At 55.9% G+C, this 12,918-nt stretch overlaps 4 protein-coding genes across 4 annotated transcripts; 2 read left to right on the forward strand and 2 right to left on the reverse strand.

Annotated features, from left to right (window-relative positions):
* Positions 1-929: 929 nt before the first annotated feature.
* On the reverse strand, positions 930-2,290 carry V2A60_008923 (uncharacterized protein; the record flags this gene model as incomplete). Its single annotated transcript, XM_083260193.1, has 2 exons — positions 930-1,132; positions 1,204-2,290. 2 exons carry the CDS (start codon positions 2,288-2,290, stop codon positions 930-932), a joined length of 1,290 nt encoding a protein of 429 aa, XP_083116319.1.
* A 1,855-nt stretch (positions 2,291-4,145) lies between these two features.
* On the forward strand, positions 4,146-7,632 carry V2A60_008924 (DNA-directed DNA polymerase gamma MIP1; the record flags this gene model as incomplete). The annotated part of the gene is made up of 2 exons (XM_083260194.1): positions 4,146-4,311; positions 4,397-7,632. 2 exons carry the CDS (start codon positions 4,146-4,148, stop codon positions 7,630-7,632), a joined length of 3,402 nt encoding a protein of 1,133 aa, XP_083116320.1.
* Positions 7,633-9,287: 1,655 nt separating this feature from the next.
* On the forward strand, positions 9,288-11,244 carry V2A60_008925 (YAP-binding/ALF4/Glomulin; the record flags this gene model as incomplete). Its single annotated transcript, XM_083260195.1, has 2 exons — positions 9,288-10,181; positions 10,255-11,244. 2 exons carry the CDS (start codon positions 9,288-9,290, stop codon positions 11,242-11,244), a joined length of 1,884 nt encoding a protein of 627 aa, XP_083116321.1.
* A 206-nt stretch (positions 11,245-11,450) lies between these two features.
* Positions 11,451-12,632, reverse strand: V2A60_008926 (DExH-box splicing factor binding site-domain-containing protein; the record flags this gene model as incomplete). Its single annotated transcript, XM_083260196.1, has 1 exon — positions 11,451-12,632. The coding sequence occupies one exon, from the start codon at positions 12,630-12,632 to the stop codon at positions 11,451-11,453; it is 1,182 nt and encodes a 393-aa protein (XP_083116322.1).
* Positions 12,633-12,918: the final 286 nt, after the last annotated feature.

Consider the following 12,918-nt stretch of genomic DNA (forward strand, 5'->3'; position numbering starts at 1 on the left):
GGAACGAAAAGAATAAAGGCAACCGGAGTTTTTTGTTGTTGCTGTTTTCTTCGAATATTCGATCTTGTTTTTTTTTTCAAATGACTGAGAAGTGTCTGCAGTGGATCAAGAGTGGTCCATCTCTCTCGGTGAAAAAAATACTGTGACTGTTTGTAAAAGAGACAATAAGAACTATACCTCGAAGGATGGCCCGGCGGCGGGGTTAATAAACGAGTCGAGCGAGAGAGGTCATGCATGGTTAGAGATTTTGGTGTCGCGGGCCTTGCCTGTCTGTGTGTGAGCTGGGCTCTCGAAACCTTTTGGATAACAGAGGGAAACAGATCCATGCCAATTGGGAAAGAGAGGGAGAAGAAGAAAAACATCCAAGGAGGGATGCTGATGCGTAGTAAGAAGAGGAAAACTAAAAATCGATCCTGCGCTCACATCTTGAGAGAGAGGGAAAAAATACTTTTCTCAGCATAGCAATGCGCTGCTTTCTTCTAGTTTATGTACGATAAAAAAAAGCAATGTATGCATGCATGCACATGCACCAGTGTAAGACTGGCGAATGGCCCAGCGCCCGTGGAAAAAGACAAGAAATCAGACCTAAAGAGAAGAGGGGTATATCCTGCCATGATGCTTAGCCAAGATCCTATGTACGACGATGATCCGATGTCGCCTCTCCCCTTGCCAAAAAAAAACGCCCCGACAATGCCTATGTAGAGAGAAAGAGAGAAATGATGGATGCACCAATATCTATAATGCTCGTCGCGTTTGACCAAACCCCCGAAGAAGAAAGACAAAACAAAAACAAAGCAAAAGAAGCCAAGCCATACGCCACGTGAACCGATGCAATGATGTCGGCCAATGCTCAAAGTCGACAATTACAGAAAGAGAAAAATGACAAAGCGAGCAGAAGGCGAGGGGGGCGGAGAACATGATACTTTGGGTCATTTCGAAATGTCGTCGGCTTTTCGCTTTCCTTTTCTCGTCGTTGTCATGAGTTTGAGTTCCAGCGGCCAAAAGCCCTTTGTCTTGGAACTGTAGGACTCGCGGGCCTTCATATCGATCTTGGAGCGACACATGGGACACTTGCCTTTGGTCGATTCCACATCCAGAGAGTGGTGTAAACATTGTGCACAAAAGAGGTGCCCTGCGAACGGGATGTCAGCAAGAATGTTTTGACTGGCCGTGATCATGACCCGGCAAAGGGGTGAAACCTACCGCAATACGTAACCGTCAGGCCAGTGACGTCGTCCATGCAAATGGCACACTGAAAGGCAGCAATCTTGATGCGGTTGTCGACGATGGGCTTCTTAAGCTCTGCGGGGACCTCGGTTGCCTCTGTCAAGTCAATCGTCGTGAGGTCCTCGTCGTCAATGGCATCCTTTGGCACGGTTGGGGCTTTGGGCGAGTCGCCAAACAAATCCTCGTCGGGGTCAAGCGGCTTCACGGTTTCGTGTTTTACTTGTAGGCGGCGCTCCGCTGGAGATCCACGCCGCCTCTTTGGCCGGGGGCGAATGTCCGAGTTCCCTCGTCGCAATGTCGCTGGCATGTTCTCGGAGAATGAAGTAGACGCCGTTTCAGTGGCGCCTTGGTCATCGGTCAGGTCGTTGAAGATGGGAGAATACTGCGTCTCGGGCAGAGAAAAATCGGTATTTTGGGTAGTATTGGCGGAGGGGCCTGCCTGGAGCTGCTGGGACGGCGAATCGGGCACGTCGGCAGCGGCGTTGTTTGCGCGGCCCATGCAGTCGCTGGTCTGAGTGGTGTTTGCGACGTGAGAGTCAATGTTGCTGTCGTCTTGGTAAATGTCGTCGTCCAAGAGTGATGGCGGACTTCTTAAAGATGGATATGTCGGAGAAGAGGGAATGCCGTCGCCAAGTAGTTCGTCTAAGAAGGAGCGTCGGTCGTAGGACGTGGCACTAGACCGCGTCTGCAAAGGGCTGCCTGCCACAGGGTCTGACAGCGCGGCAGCTGTGGCAGCGGTAGCATGCACGGAATCGTGCTGGGAGGGTGAATGTTGGCGAGGTCGGCGGTGTCGGGACGGCGAGAGAGGGTTGTTGAGATGGCGCGGCGGGCTTGTAATGGGATTTGGAGGTGCCGAGGAGATGTGGGCGTGATGTCGTGGCGAGGAAGACCGGGCAGGTGGCAAAGCGCCGGCGGCGGCGGTGGCGGGCGGTTGCAAGGCGTGATGGCGGTGGCGAGAGCGGGCGGCAGGCGGCCGAGGCGAGGCGGGCAACGGTGACGTTGATATAAGAATAATGTCGGAGTCGAGCGAGGCTCTCCTCGGCGAGGCAGAAGCGAGCGACATGGCCGGAGAGCAGAGTCTAGCCTGGGTGCCTGGTACGGCGGGACCTGGAAGGAGGGGGGGTAAAGGGAGGGTTTCGTGATTACTTTGTTTGGCGCGCGGTTGGGTTGAGGCAATCGAGGTGCTTGGGCGGCCAGGCCCGCGATGAGGGATGCGGCCGAGGCAAGCTGATTAATATGGCTGAGTCGAGATTTTCGTCGTCGGGAGGTACGTTGAAGGGCCGAGAATCATGGTGACGACGCCCCGAGGCTGGAGTTGCGTAAGGAAAATGTATAGGTGAGGGGGGGAGAGATTCAGGTGAGGGTTTCGAGGCGCACTGAGGACTAAGCCAGTGGGGGAATGAATGGAATGACAGTAGGGATGGGATGGCATAGAGACAAACAACCACCTCTAGTGCTGCTGAAGCTGGGTGCTTCAGGCGGCATTAGCTTTGGGCCGGCGTGGCAGCCAGCCAGTTAGTTGCCAGGTGCCCGTTGCCAGGCTACAACGGCTGTTTGCAACAGTCAGTGCTTGGGCGTGCCAGCAAGTCTTTCTGAGCAACATTGTACGGACATTCGGTGGCGGTTTGCTCACAAGTACTTGAGGCCCGGAGAGATGGCTAGTGCGTCGCAAGGCTCAGTCGGCGGCCCTAGATGCCAATCGAGACTAGCATCGGCAGACCAAGTTTAGGCTGCCTTTGCACTGACCTACTCAGTATTATCCTGCTGGGTTGTTTTGGTTCACACTGTTGGAGTCTCCGTCGTGTCGAGCGGCAACTTTTCGAGTCCTTGTTGGACAGAGGTCTTGCTGGTGATTGTCATCTGCAGAAGTCCATATGATTGGTCAAGGATATATTCGGTCTTTGTCCTCTATCTTCTTCTTCAAAACAAAGTCAAGCTCGTACTACTTACTGCTTGCTTTGTACGCCTCACGGCCTCAGAGACATAGGTAAGTACCTTGGCACTTCTCTTGGTGATCACGCACGTTGTCGTAAGTGCGCCAGGCTACTTAAGTACCTAGGTAGGCACCCAAGTAGTCAGGCATGTACTTGATTCGGTAGGTAAGGTACTACTTAGGCGACATGGGACCTAAGATCGGAAGCAATATGAAAGCAGCGCACATGGCCACCCACGCCAAAAGTAGTCCGTATATACACGTATATGGATTATAGTCGAGCCATGGCAGGCAAATACATATCCATCTTCTTTGCTATATGTGTCAAACTTTTATCAGATGACGAGAGGCTACCAGTATAAGTACTGAGTATACCTACATACCTAACTTACCTAGGTACCTACTGACCTACTGATAGGTGTTCCTGGCTACTTATCCTGGGGCTCAAAAGTCAGCCGCCCAGCACAACTCCCACATCTACCAAAACTCGCCACCACCCTCAGCCTCACCTTTCATGTCGTCGGATACGTGCTCTCGAAAATACATCCAGAGCTTCTCAGCCCTGCATCCGCTCCATGTGTTCTGCTCAGTACTGATACTTAGCTGGTAGCCCTGCGGCCCCCGCCCCAGTACCCTGGTCCGGTCACCCTTGGTAGTCTCCACTCCACTCTTCCTCTTCTAGCAGTCAATTTACTAAAGCAACCACTGAAGTTCAAAAAGACTGCTGTAGGCAGGTAAAGTCATCACTGCACTGTACTGCAGCAAGCTGGGTCGACTTTTCGTCGCCTCCTCCTGCAGTCGTCCGTCCGTCGCCTTCGCGCTAACCAGTTCCGCGCCATGAAAATCCCCCCTTCAATTACCACCATCTCCTTTGCGTGAACCGCGCCGACCTACTCCCCCCGCCATCTAGCTCTGCCCTTCCCCCTCCATCTCTTGCTCATCCTCGTTGTGCTTCGTCAGCGCCCGACATGACGACTTCGTAGCTATGCGCGGACTTCATCCTGCTGCTGGTCGCCTTCAGCGTGCCACGTCCGCCAGATTGCGGCTCGTGCGACACGGCGCCAACCATCGACTGCTTCCGACTATCTTTGCGCGACGTCTCGCATCTGTCGCCGCGGACGCCCGATCCGAAAAGAACAAATCGCTCGCTCGTATGTCGCATCCTGCCTCTTCTTCCAGAGCGGCCCATCATCTGTTGCGTGTTGCCGCGCTGACCAAACAACCTGTCGCATCTAGTCCCTTCAACCGCTCGTTACAACGAGATCGGCGTCCAGCAACTCAGTACACATGTATTCAATCAACTATTCCCTGATGGCGCCGTTCCCCCGCCGCAAGACCTTGTCCAATTATCCAGAGATCATCTAAAGCGCCATGATCTGCTCGGCAAGAATACTGATGACTCGCCTCCCATCGCATTCGACCTGCCTGCACTCCAAGGTCGCACTCTCGACGAACACTTCTATAAACTGGGCCTCGATTGCGCCGAGCCATATCTCAGCCTATCCAAGCAGTTCGCACGCGCCAACGCGCCTCCTAAACCTCGCAAGTGGGTTCGCCGCAGTGGCTGGACCAAGTATTATCCCGATGGCCGCACCGAACCGGTTGATGCGCCTGACGAGTCCGCCCTCTGTTTCGATACAGAAGTCATGTGGAAGGAGAGTCCATACGCTGTCATGGCCTGCGCCGTAGGCCCTACCGCCTGGTATGCCTGGCTCTCGCCGTGGCTGCTAGGCGAAACCGAAAATGACAAGCATCTCATTCCACTTGGCGATCGCACCAAGGAGAGGCTCATTGTCGGCCACAACGTCGGCTTCGACCGCGCACGTATCCTGGAAGAGTACGACATCAAGCAGACGCGAAATTACTTCATGGATACAATGTCCTTGCACGTTGCCGTCAATGGTATGTGCTCACAGCAGCGGCCAACTTGGATGAAGCACAAAAAAAACCGAGAGCTGCGCGAACGAGTCGCTAGTCAGACCCCCGATAATGAGCTAGCCGAGCTCTTGAGCAACAGAAGTATGCATGAGGAGGAAGAACTTTGGGTAGAGCGCAGTTCCATCAACTCTCTGCGAGATGTAGCCAAGTTTCACCTCAATGTCACCATCGACAAGGCTGTCCGCGACGACTTTGGGGAATTAAACAGGTCCGAGATTCTCGCCAAGCTCGACGCCCTTCTGGACTACTGCGCTGCGGATGTTGCCATCACCCACCGCGTCTACAAAATCGTTTTTCCCAACTTCCTCGACACGTGCCCGCACCCGGTCAGCTTTGCTGCCCTTCGCCATCTCTCATCCGTCATTCTCCCTGTTAACAAGTCATGGGATGCATACATTGCCAACACCGAAGCTACCTATCACAAACTTTCGGACGCTGTTCAGGAGAGACTCGTAGCCTTGACAGACAAGGCTCTCGAAATCAAGGATGACCCTGAAAAGTGGCAAAACGACCCGTGGATGAAGCAACTTGATTGGTCTGGACAGGAAATTCGCATGGTCAAGGGCAAGAAGAAGGGTGATCCACCTAGGCCTGCGGCCCGACAAAAAAAGCCTGGCTGTCCGCAGTGGTACAAAGATCTATTCTCAAAGAACGATGCCCCCATCAGCATTACAGTGCGAACTCGAATCGCGCCATTGCTGCTACGAATGGCCTGGGATGGCAATCCTCTTGTTTGGTCCGAAAAGTACGGCTGGACATTCCAAACAGATCGCTCCAATGTAGGAAAATACAATGGCAAGCAGATGATTCAATGCCAGTTTGAGGAGGCCGATGCAGCCCTGCGCGACGACAGACAGCATGTCTATTTCAAGCTTCCTCACAAGGATGGCCCTACCGCTCGCTGCGCAAACCCCATGGCCAAGGGTTATCTCCCCTACTTTGAGAATGGCACTTTGTCCTCAGAGTACTCGTATGCAAAGGAGGCCCTCGAAATGAATGCTTCCTGCTCATATTGGATCAGTGCTCGCGATAGAATCATGTCGCAAATGGTTGTCCAGAACCAAGACTTGCCTGATCCTGACAAGGCTGCCGACACTGTGGACGGCCTCGGCTTTATTCTGCCTCAAATTATTCCCATGGGCACCATCACGAGGCGAGCCGTCGAAAATACGTGGCTCACTGCCAGCAATGCCAAGAAAAACCGCGTCGGCTCTGAGCTCAAGGCCATGGTCAGGGCTCCCGAAGGCTACAGCTTTGTTGGTGCCGACGTGGATTCGCAGGAGCTGTGGATTGCCAGTCTCATCGGCGACGCCACCTTTAAGCTCCACGGCGGCAACGCCGTCGGCTTCATGACCCTGGAGGGCACCAAGTCGGCCGGGACCGACCTGCACTCCCGCACTGCTTCGATTCTTGGCATCACCAGAAACGATGCAAAGGTTTTCAACTATGGTCGTATTTACGGTGCCGGCCTCAAGTTCGCTGCTACGCTCCTCCGTCAGTTCAACCCGGAGCTATCCGAGAAGCAAACCATGGAGACTGCCTCTAAGCTGTATGCTAGCACCAAGGGAACCAAGACGAACCGAAAAACTTTGTATAAGCGGCCATTCTGGCGCGGCGGAACCGAATCCTTCGTCTTCAACAAGCTCGAAGAGTTTGCCGAGCAGGAGAGACCTCGTACCCCGGTTTTGGGTGCCGGCATCACAGAAGCCCTGATGGGTCGCTTCATCAACAAGGGTGGGTATCTAACCTCCCGCATCAACTGGGCTATCCAGTCGTCTGGTGTGGACTACCTGCACCTTCTCATCGTATCAATGGACTATCTGGCTCGTCGCTTCAACATAGATGCGCGTCTCGCCATTACCGTCCATGACGAGATCCGCTACCTCGTCAAGAACGAGGACAAGTATCGCGCCGCCATGGCGCTGCAGGTCGCCAACGTGTGGACTCGCGCCATCTTCGCGCAGCAGGTCGGCATCAACGACCTGCCCCAGTCGTGCGCTTACTTTTCCGCCATCGATATTGACCACGTCCTCCGCAAAGAAGTCGACATGGACTGCATCACACCAAGCCACCCCACAGCCATCCCGCCTGGCGAGAGCCTCGACATCACCACCCTGCTGAGCAAGGGGGACGTCGCGCAACTGGATCCATCGATAGAACCCCTTGGCACGTCGGCGCCCAAGCTCGACGGCATCACGTACACGCCTCGCGTGCCGGTCATGCAGGCCATCCAGGATGCTACCGGTGACAGCGCGCCCTTCCTCAAGGCTCAGATTGTCAGCGACGACGCCGAGCTGCGCGACATCATCAAGCATCTCCGCAAAGACGAGCCGCCCAAGGAGAAGACGGTGAGCAAGCGATCTCTTAGATCGGTGCTGCCGTATCGAGCACACCCGCAGCTCGTTCCCATGGACGAGCCCATCTCGGTGGCCGAGGCCATGGGCAACTCGTACCGCAGTAGGCACGAGGCCAAGGGCAAGTGGACGTGGGCCAAGAACTCAACCAAGGGCTCGCGCCCCAGCTCGAGAGTGTAAATCCGTGCATTATCTCGTTGTATGATACCCTCTTTTTAATGTTGTTTCCCTTCAAACGATGTATAATATCTTTGGGTGGTATTTTTTTTTCCTTGCTCATGTATAGGAGTTTCTAATGGGTTTTGGTTTTCATCCTGTAACTAAAAATGTGGTCGCTGTATAGTGCAGTTTTAGAAGGTAATATAAACTGGTATAAAACATGTCTTTGTTGCCTCCATTCCGAGTTGGCCGCCGCTTCAACTTCGGATATAACTTCTGCACTGCAGATTCTTTTAAAGTAGAATTAAAGTGATTAAGAAAGAACAAGGTAAGAAAATCGAGGTAGACAGGTCAAGCACATCCTTCCACCACTAACGCCGAGATGTTCGACAGCCGTGAGCGTCCACGAAGTCTTTGGCAGAGTTGCGCTTGGTTTTGAAATCCGACTGCCCGGGCTAGACTTTTTGGAAACAGGTAAGAGCTCGTAGTGACGAGTTTGGGATTGGTATACCATAATCAAAGACTAGATAGCAGTACCAGCGACTGGTCAATCTGAAAACGAATGGCGGCCCCTCTCCCGCCTCTGCAGGCACTCCCCGCTGCGGCATCGAGTAGACTGGCAAACATCGATAATACATATAAAGAGACGATGCAACAATGAATTGTGTCTGATCTGCTGGCGAAAATCTCCTTGGTAGGTACACCATCAGTGTGGAAACTAGGCAAACAGTTGGGGTTGCTTCGTTTGTGAGTACGCTAGTATGCGGATCATGCTTTTTTTACGCATTGGCAAAATTTCTCGTTCATTTATGCTGCATACCTATAGAATACTGCTGTACCTTGATATTACATTCGGGATACTCATAACCAGTTTCATGCTTACTGATTCAAGGACAGCAGCTATGGCATTGGATTCCAAAGCCAGCGACCCAATATACTCTGCAGGCTGGAAGCTGAGTAAGGTTTGGCGTGATTGTCGGCAGGGTTTTCTTCAATGCAGCTTAATATATCACCAAAATCACGAGGCTACAAGCATTTCACGGCAGTTGTTAAAGTAATACGTAGTCAGAGGCACGTTTTGCTGATGCAGCAGAGTGTTACCTGCTCTTGTCTCTTGTCAGTTGCCCTCTGCGCACGCTTGGTCGGCAGTGATAGTATATGTGTAGCCAAGACTGAAAGCAAGATTATGTAGATTAGAAATCCCAGCGTAAACGTCAAAGCAAGTTGAAATCGGGTGATGGATTTCCCGTTTCAGATGCATGCCACCGCACCAGTTACGCTGTGCAGGGTAGCATTTGATCTGGCAGAAGCCCACGGTACTCGGCTTCCAGACGGGCCCCGATATGTGCCCATGGCAAATCGCAACGAAATATAGTGGATCTTTGGTGGTGCAATACAGGTTTTGGAGGACGTCTCGCGAATTAAATTAGATGGAGGTGGCTTGGTTGCGTAACCACTTCTGAGTTGTGTCTGGATGTCTCGAGATAGCTAAAGCGGGGCCTGAGTGAAGCTCCCCGCCACCTCCTCTGGAGCTTGTGAATGTGGCGAGCGTCCTGACTCGACTCATGTTTATGTAGAGTTCCTGTTCATCTCCAAGACTTTCCACTTCATCGCGAGCTCTTCCGCTACCGCAGGAACACACATCAAATTAGCTATCGTGGTGCGCTTTAGCAACCATGGCGACAACGACGACAGAGGATGCCGTCAAACGGTTGCGTGACAGCAAGCCGCCAGCGACAGACGCCACAACCTACCTTACTATTATCGAAATGTCGCTGACACCGGAGCTTTTGCCCGCGCTGCGAGATATCCTCGACGACGTGAAGCTGACGAGCGAGATTGGCTGGGATCTCGTCGAGATGCTGATTGCGGTGCCAGGCAGCGAGGGTTGCCTCGAGAGGGTCGCGCACCTGGGCAACCCGCGCGAGGTGATTCTCAAGGTTCTGGAGGTGATGGAAAAGGGCGCAGTTGAGGCTGAAGAGGCAAAAGAGGCAAAAGAAGGGGAGGACGGTGTCGGCGAGAAGGCAGAGGGCGGAACAGACATGGCCGTACCGGCCACGCAGCGGTTTGTCACGCTCTGCGGCATGCTAGCCGTGCTGCACAACCGCCTGCGAGTCAAGGCGCCCTCGCGGTTCCTGCACACCACGCTTGACACGGTGCACCACAGCTACGACGGCGCCAGCCCCGAGGCGACGGCGGCCGTCATCGCGCTCGTGCGGTCGCTGTCCGGGCAGAAGCGGCCGCCGCTGCCGACACGCAAGTCTAGCACCGTCATCGCGCAGACGTCGTCGTTCCAGGCGGGCGACGCGAGCCGCAGCGCGCCGGACCCGGAGGCGAGCGAGGGCGGCGGCCAGGACGCCGGCGAGTCGGCGCTGGTTCAGCGCCTGCTGCAGGCGTTTGTGACGTGCGTCCTGGAGTCCTTTGTCAACGCAAACGCGCTCGAGTGGCCGGCGCGCCTGCTCGAGTTCACGTACCCGGAGAAGATCGTGTCGGGGCGCATGACCCAGATGCAGGCGTTCAAGGATGTCGATGACCTGCAAGCCAGGGATGGCCTGATTGGTCAATTAGTGGTAAGTGCGCGACGTGACATTGAGAGAATTGCTACCTGATTGGTTGACTGACTTGCAAATGATTTGTCGGTAGTCACTGGCGGGCGATGTTGGGCTCGCCAAGCTCCCGTCTGATAGCATCAGGGAGGCCTTTGCCGCCTCGCCGATTTGCTCGGATCCGCTGTCCGGCGAGCTCCTTAGCGACAAGCCCGAGGCTATGGGCCTGGCGACGGGCGGCCTCGCTACCCTCGTTGCGTACTGGATGTTTGCCACGGACCTCTTTGACGCACAGCACTCCATCCCCGACTTTCACATCTTCCCGCACCACCATGCGCTGCTGCAGAACTTCCTCGGCGACAACCCGCAGGACCAGATTGGCAGCAACCCGGGCGTCGTTGAGGGGCTCCTCGTCATGGGCATCTGGCTGCACACGCAGTCGCGACTGATCGCGCCGGCCGCGACGCCCGACTTCATGGCCTACCATCACCTGCTCACGCTCCTCGGCGTCTTCCACGCCAACCCGCGCGTGCGGCAGTCGGCCATCACACTCGCCGGGCTGGTGCTGCACGCCGCCCCCGAGGAGGAGCGCCTCTCGATCCTCGAGGACCTGCTGGAGAACTGCATGTTTGCGTCGCTGCAGTCCTGCGCCGTCTCCTGGGTCAAGGACGAGATCATCGCCGCCAGGAAAAGCGAAGAGGACAAGAGCGGCAGCGGCGGCAAGTTCGCGACCGCCGAGGGCCTCGAGCGGCTGCAGTACGCCCTCTTCCCGGACCTGACGCACCTGCAGGACGAGGAGGCGCAGGACACCGAGGCGCTGCTCGAGTTCTGGGCCCAGTCGTGGCCGTTCCAGCTGCAGGTCGCCAACTTTGCCGTCTTCGTCTTCGGGCCGCGCTACAGGGACATGGCCCCCGCGGGCATGGCCGCCGCCGTCGAGCACAGGTACGTCGAGCCCCTTTTGCACATGGCGGGCGTGCTGCGCGACGCCGGCGCCAAGGACAAGACGCTGGACGGGGCGACGGGCGAGCAGGCCACAGGGACGCTGGAAATTTTGACGGATACCTTGGGCCGGGTGGCGCTGCGGTAGCGGACAAGCCGGGGAGACCGTAGGAGAAGCAATGTACAAAAAAAAACCGAACACGACGGCATAACGAAATACGAGAGCACATATGAACATGTTATTACGATGAGAAGAACAAATTAGCATCTTTGATAATCTGTTTCGTTTTGGTATTTGAAATGTGCTGCCGTCTAAAATCCCACAACGCCGAAGAATGCCTTTCTAGATGTTTGTTACCGCCTGCGGTCTCGATCAAACCCACGATGACGATCCCTGTCCCGCTCTCTATCGCGATCTCTATGCCCATTTCTATGCCCGCTGTCCCTGTCCCTGTCTCTGTAGCGGTCCTCGCGCTCGCGCTCCCTCTCTCGCTTGTAGCTGTCCTCCCGGCCGCCGCCCCTGCGCTCCTCCTTCTTGCGCTCCTCCTCGCGCCTGTAGTCGGCCAGCTTCGGCGGCCGCTTCTTCCTCGCCCCTCCGGGCCCGGTCTGGTCCCAGCCGCCCAGGTCCTCGGCCTCGTTGAGGGCTTTGGCGCCGAGTCCGAGCCGGTTCTGCCGCCGCCGTGGCGGGGCCTCCCGGGCGGCCGCGGACCTGGCAGCGCCGGGGCGGCCGGTGGTCGTCGACGGCGTGGGCTCGCCGTTCCAGCCCATGCCGCGGAGCAGCGCGGCGCCAAACTCCTCGACGGGCATGGCCTCGTAGTCGGCGAGCGTGGAGGCGGCGCCGGCGGCGGAGACGTCGCGCGCGTAGGCGTCGTCCTCGGTCACGATGACCTTGTCCTCCTTGGCGGGCCGCCTGCCGAGGAGCGCGTCCATGGCCTCGTCGTCGGCGGATCGGGGCTGCGCTGGCTCGACCGAGCGGTTCTGTTCGTCATCCTTGCCGTCCTTGTCTGCTGTGGCAGGGGTGGTGGTCTCCGTATCGTCCTTGTCGTCGCCGTCATCGTCGTTGGCGGCGGGCGGCCTTCTCTCTTTGACCGTCAGTCCCCATTGGATACCCGAGTCCTGGTCCGCCGGCGCTGTGTCGACCGTGGTGTTGCCGCTGCCGCTGCCTCCATTCTGCGCTGCGCGAGCATCGGCCGGCAAGAGATTCTTGCTGCGCCGCGCGCCGCGCTGCTCCTTGATCTCGTCTCGCCAGTCGCGGTTGGGCTGGCGCGCGATCACGTATTCCTTCTTGGGCTCCGCCGCCTGCTTCTTCTGGCGCTCCGTCTCGGCGCCGTCCGCGCCAAATCCGGTGATAGCCTCGTGCTTGCCGCGACCGTCGTCGGAGTCGGAGTCGTCGCCACCGCCGTCGCCAAACGCTCGGGATGAGGTGGTGCTGCGCTGCCGTTTGCCGAGAGACGAGGCCGGCGTCTTGGCCTTGGAGGTGGACGATGAGGCGCCGAATTTGATGGCGATTCGGCCGCCTTTGCTGTCGTCGGTCATGGTGCGTGCGTTGCGAGTTTGTGTGGTAGTGATTTTGATAAGCCAGAGAGAGCCATGTGCCATCTCGAATATATTTTGTTATGGGTCTCGGCCTCCATCGGCAGCTCTGGTGCCTAGGGCTGATGGATCGTTGAGATGGCGCAGTCAGCATCGGTGGTTGTATATCATTTCATGTAATTTTCTGCATGTTTTGGAACATTTATTTTTAGATCTAATCTGATGTGAATTGAATGACCACTTGATTTTGTCGCACATTTCATGAAGTTTATAGGGTGTCATGAGAAGG

Source organism: Cordyceps javanica, chromosome 6 (genome assembly GCF_051103115.1).
Source record: "Cordyceps javanica chromosome 6, complete sequence".
In the NCBI taxonomy this organism is placed as follows: domain Eukaryota; kingdom Fungi; phylum Ascomycota; class Sordariomycetes; order Hypocreales; family Cordycipitaceae; genus Cordyceps; species Cordyceps javanica.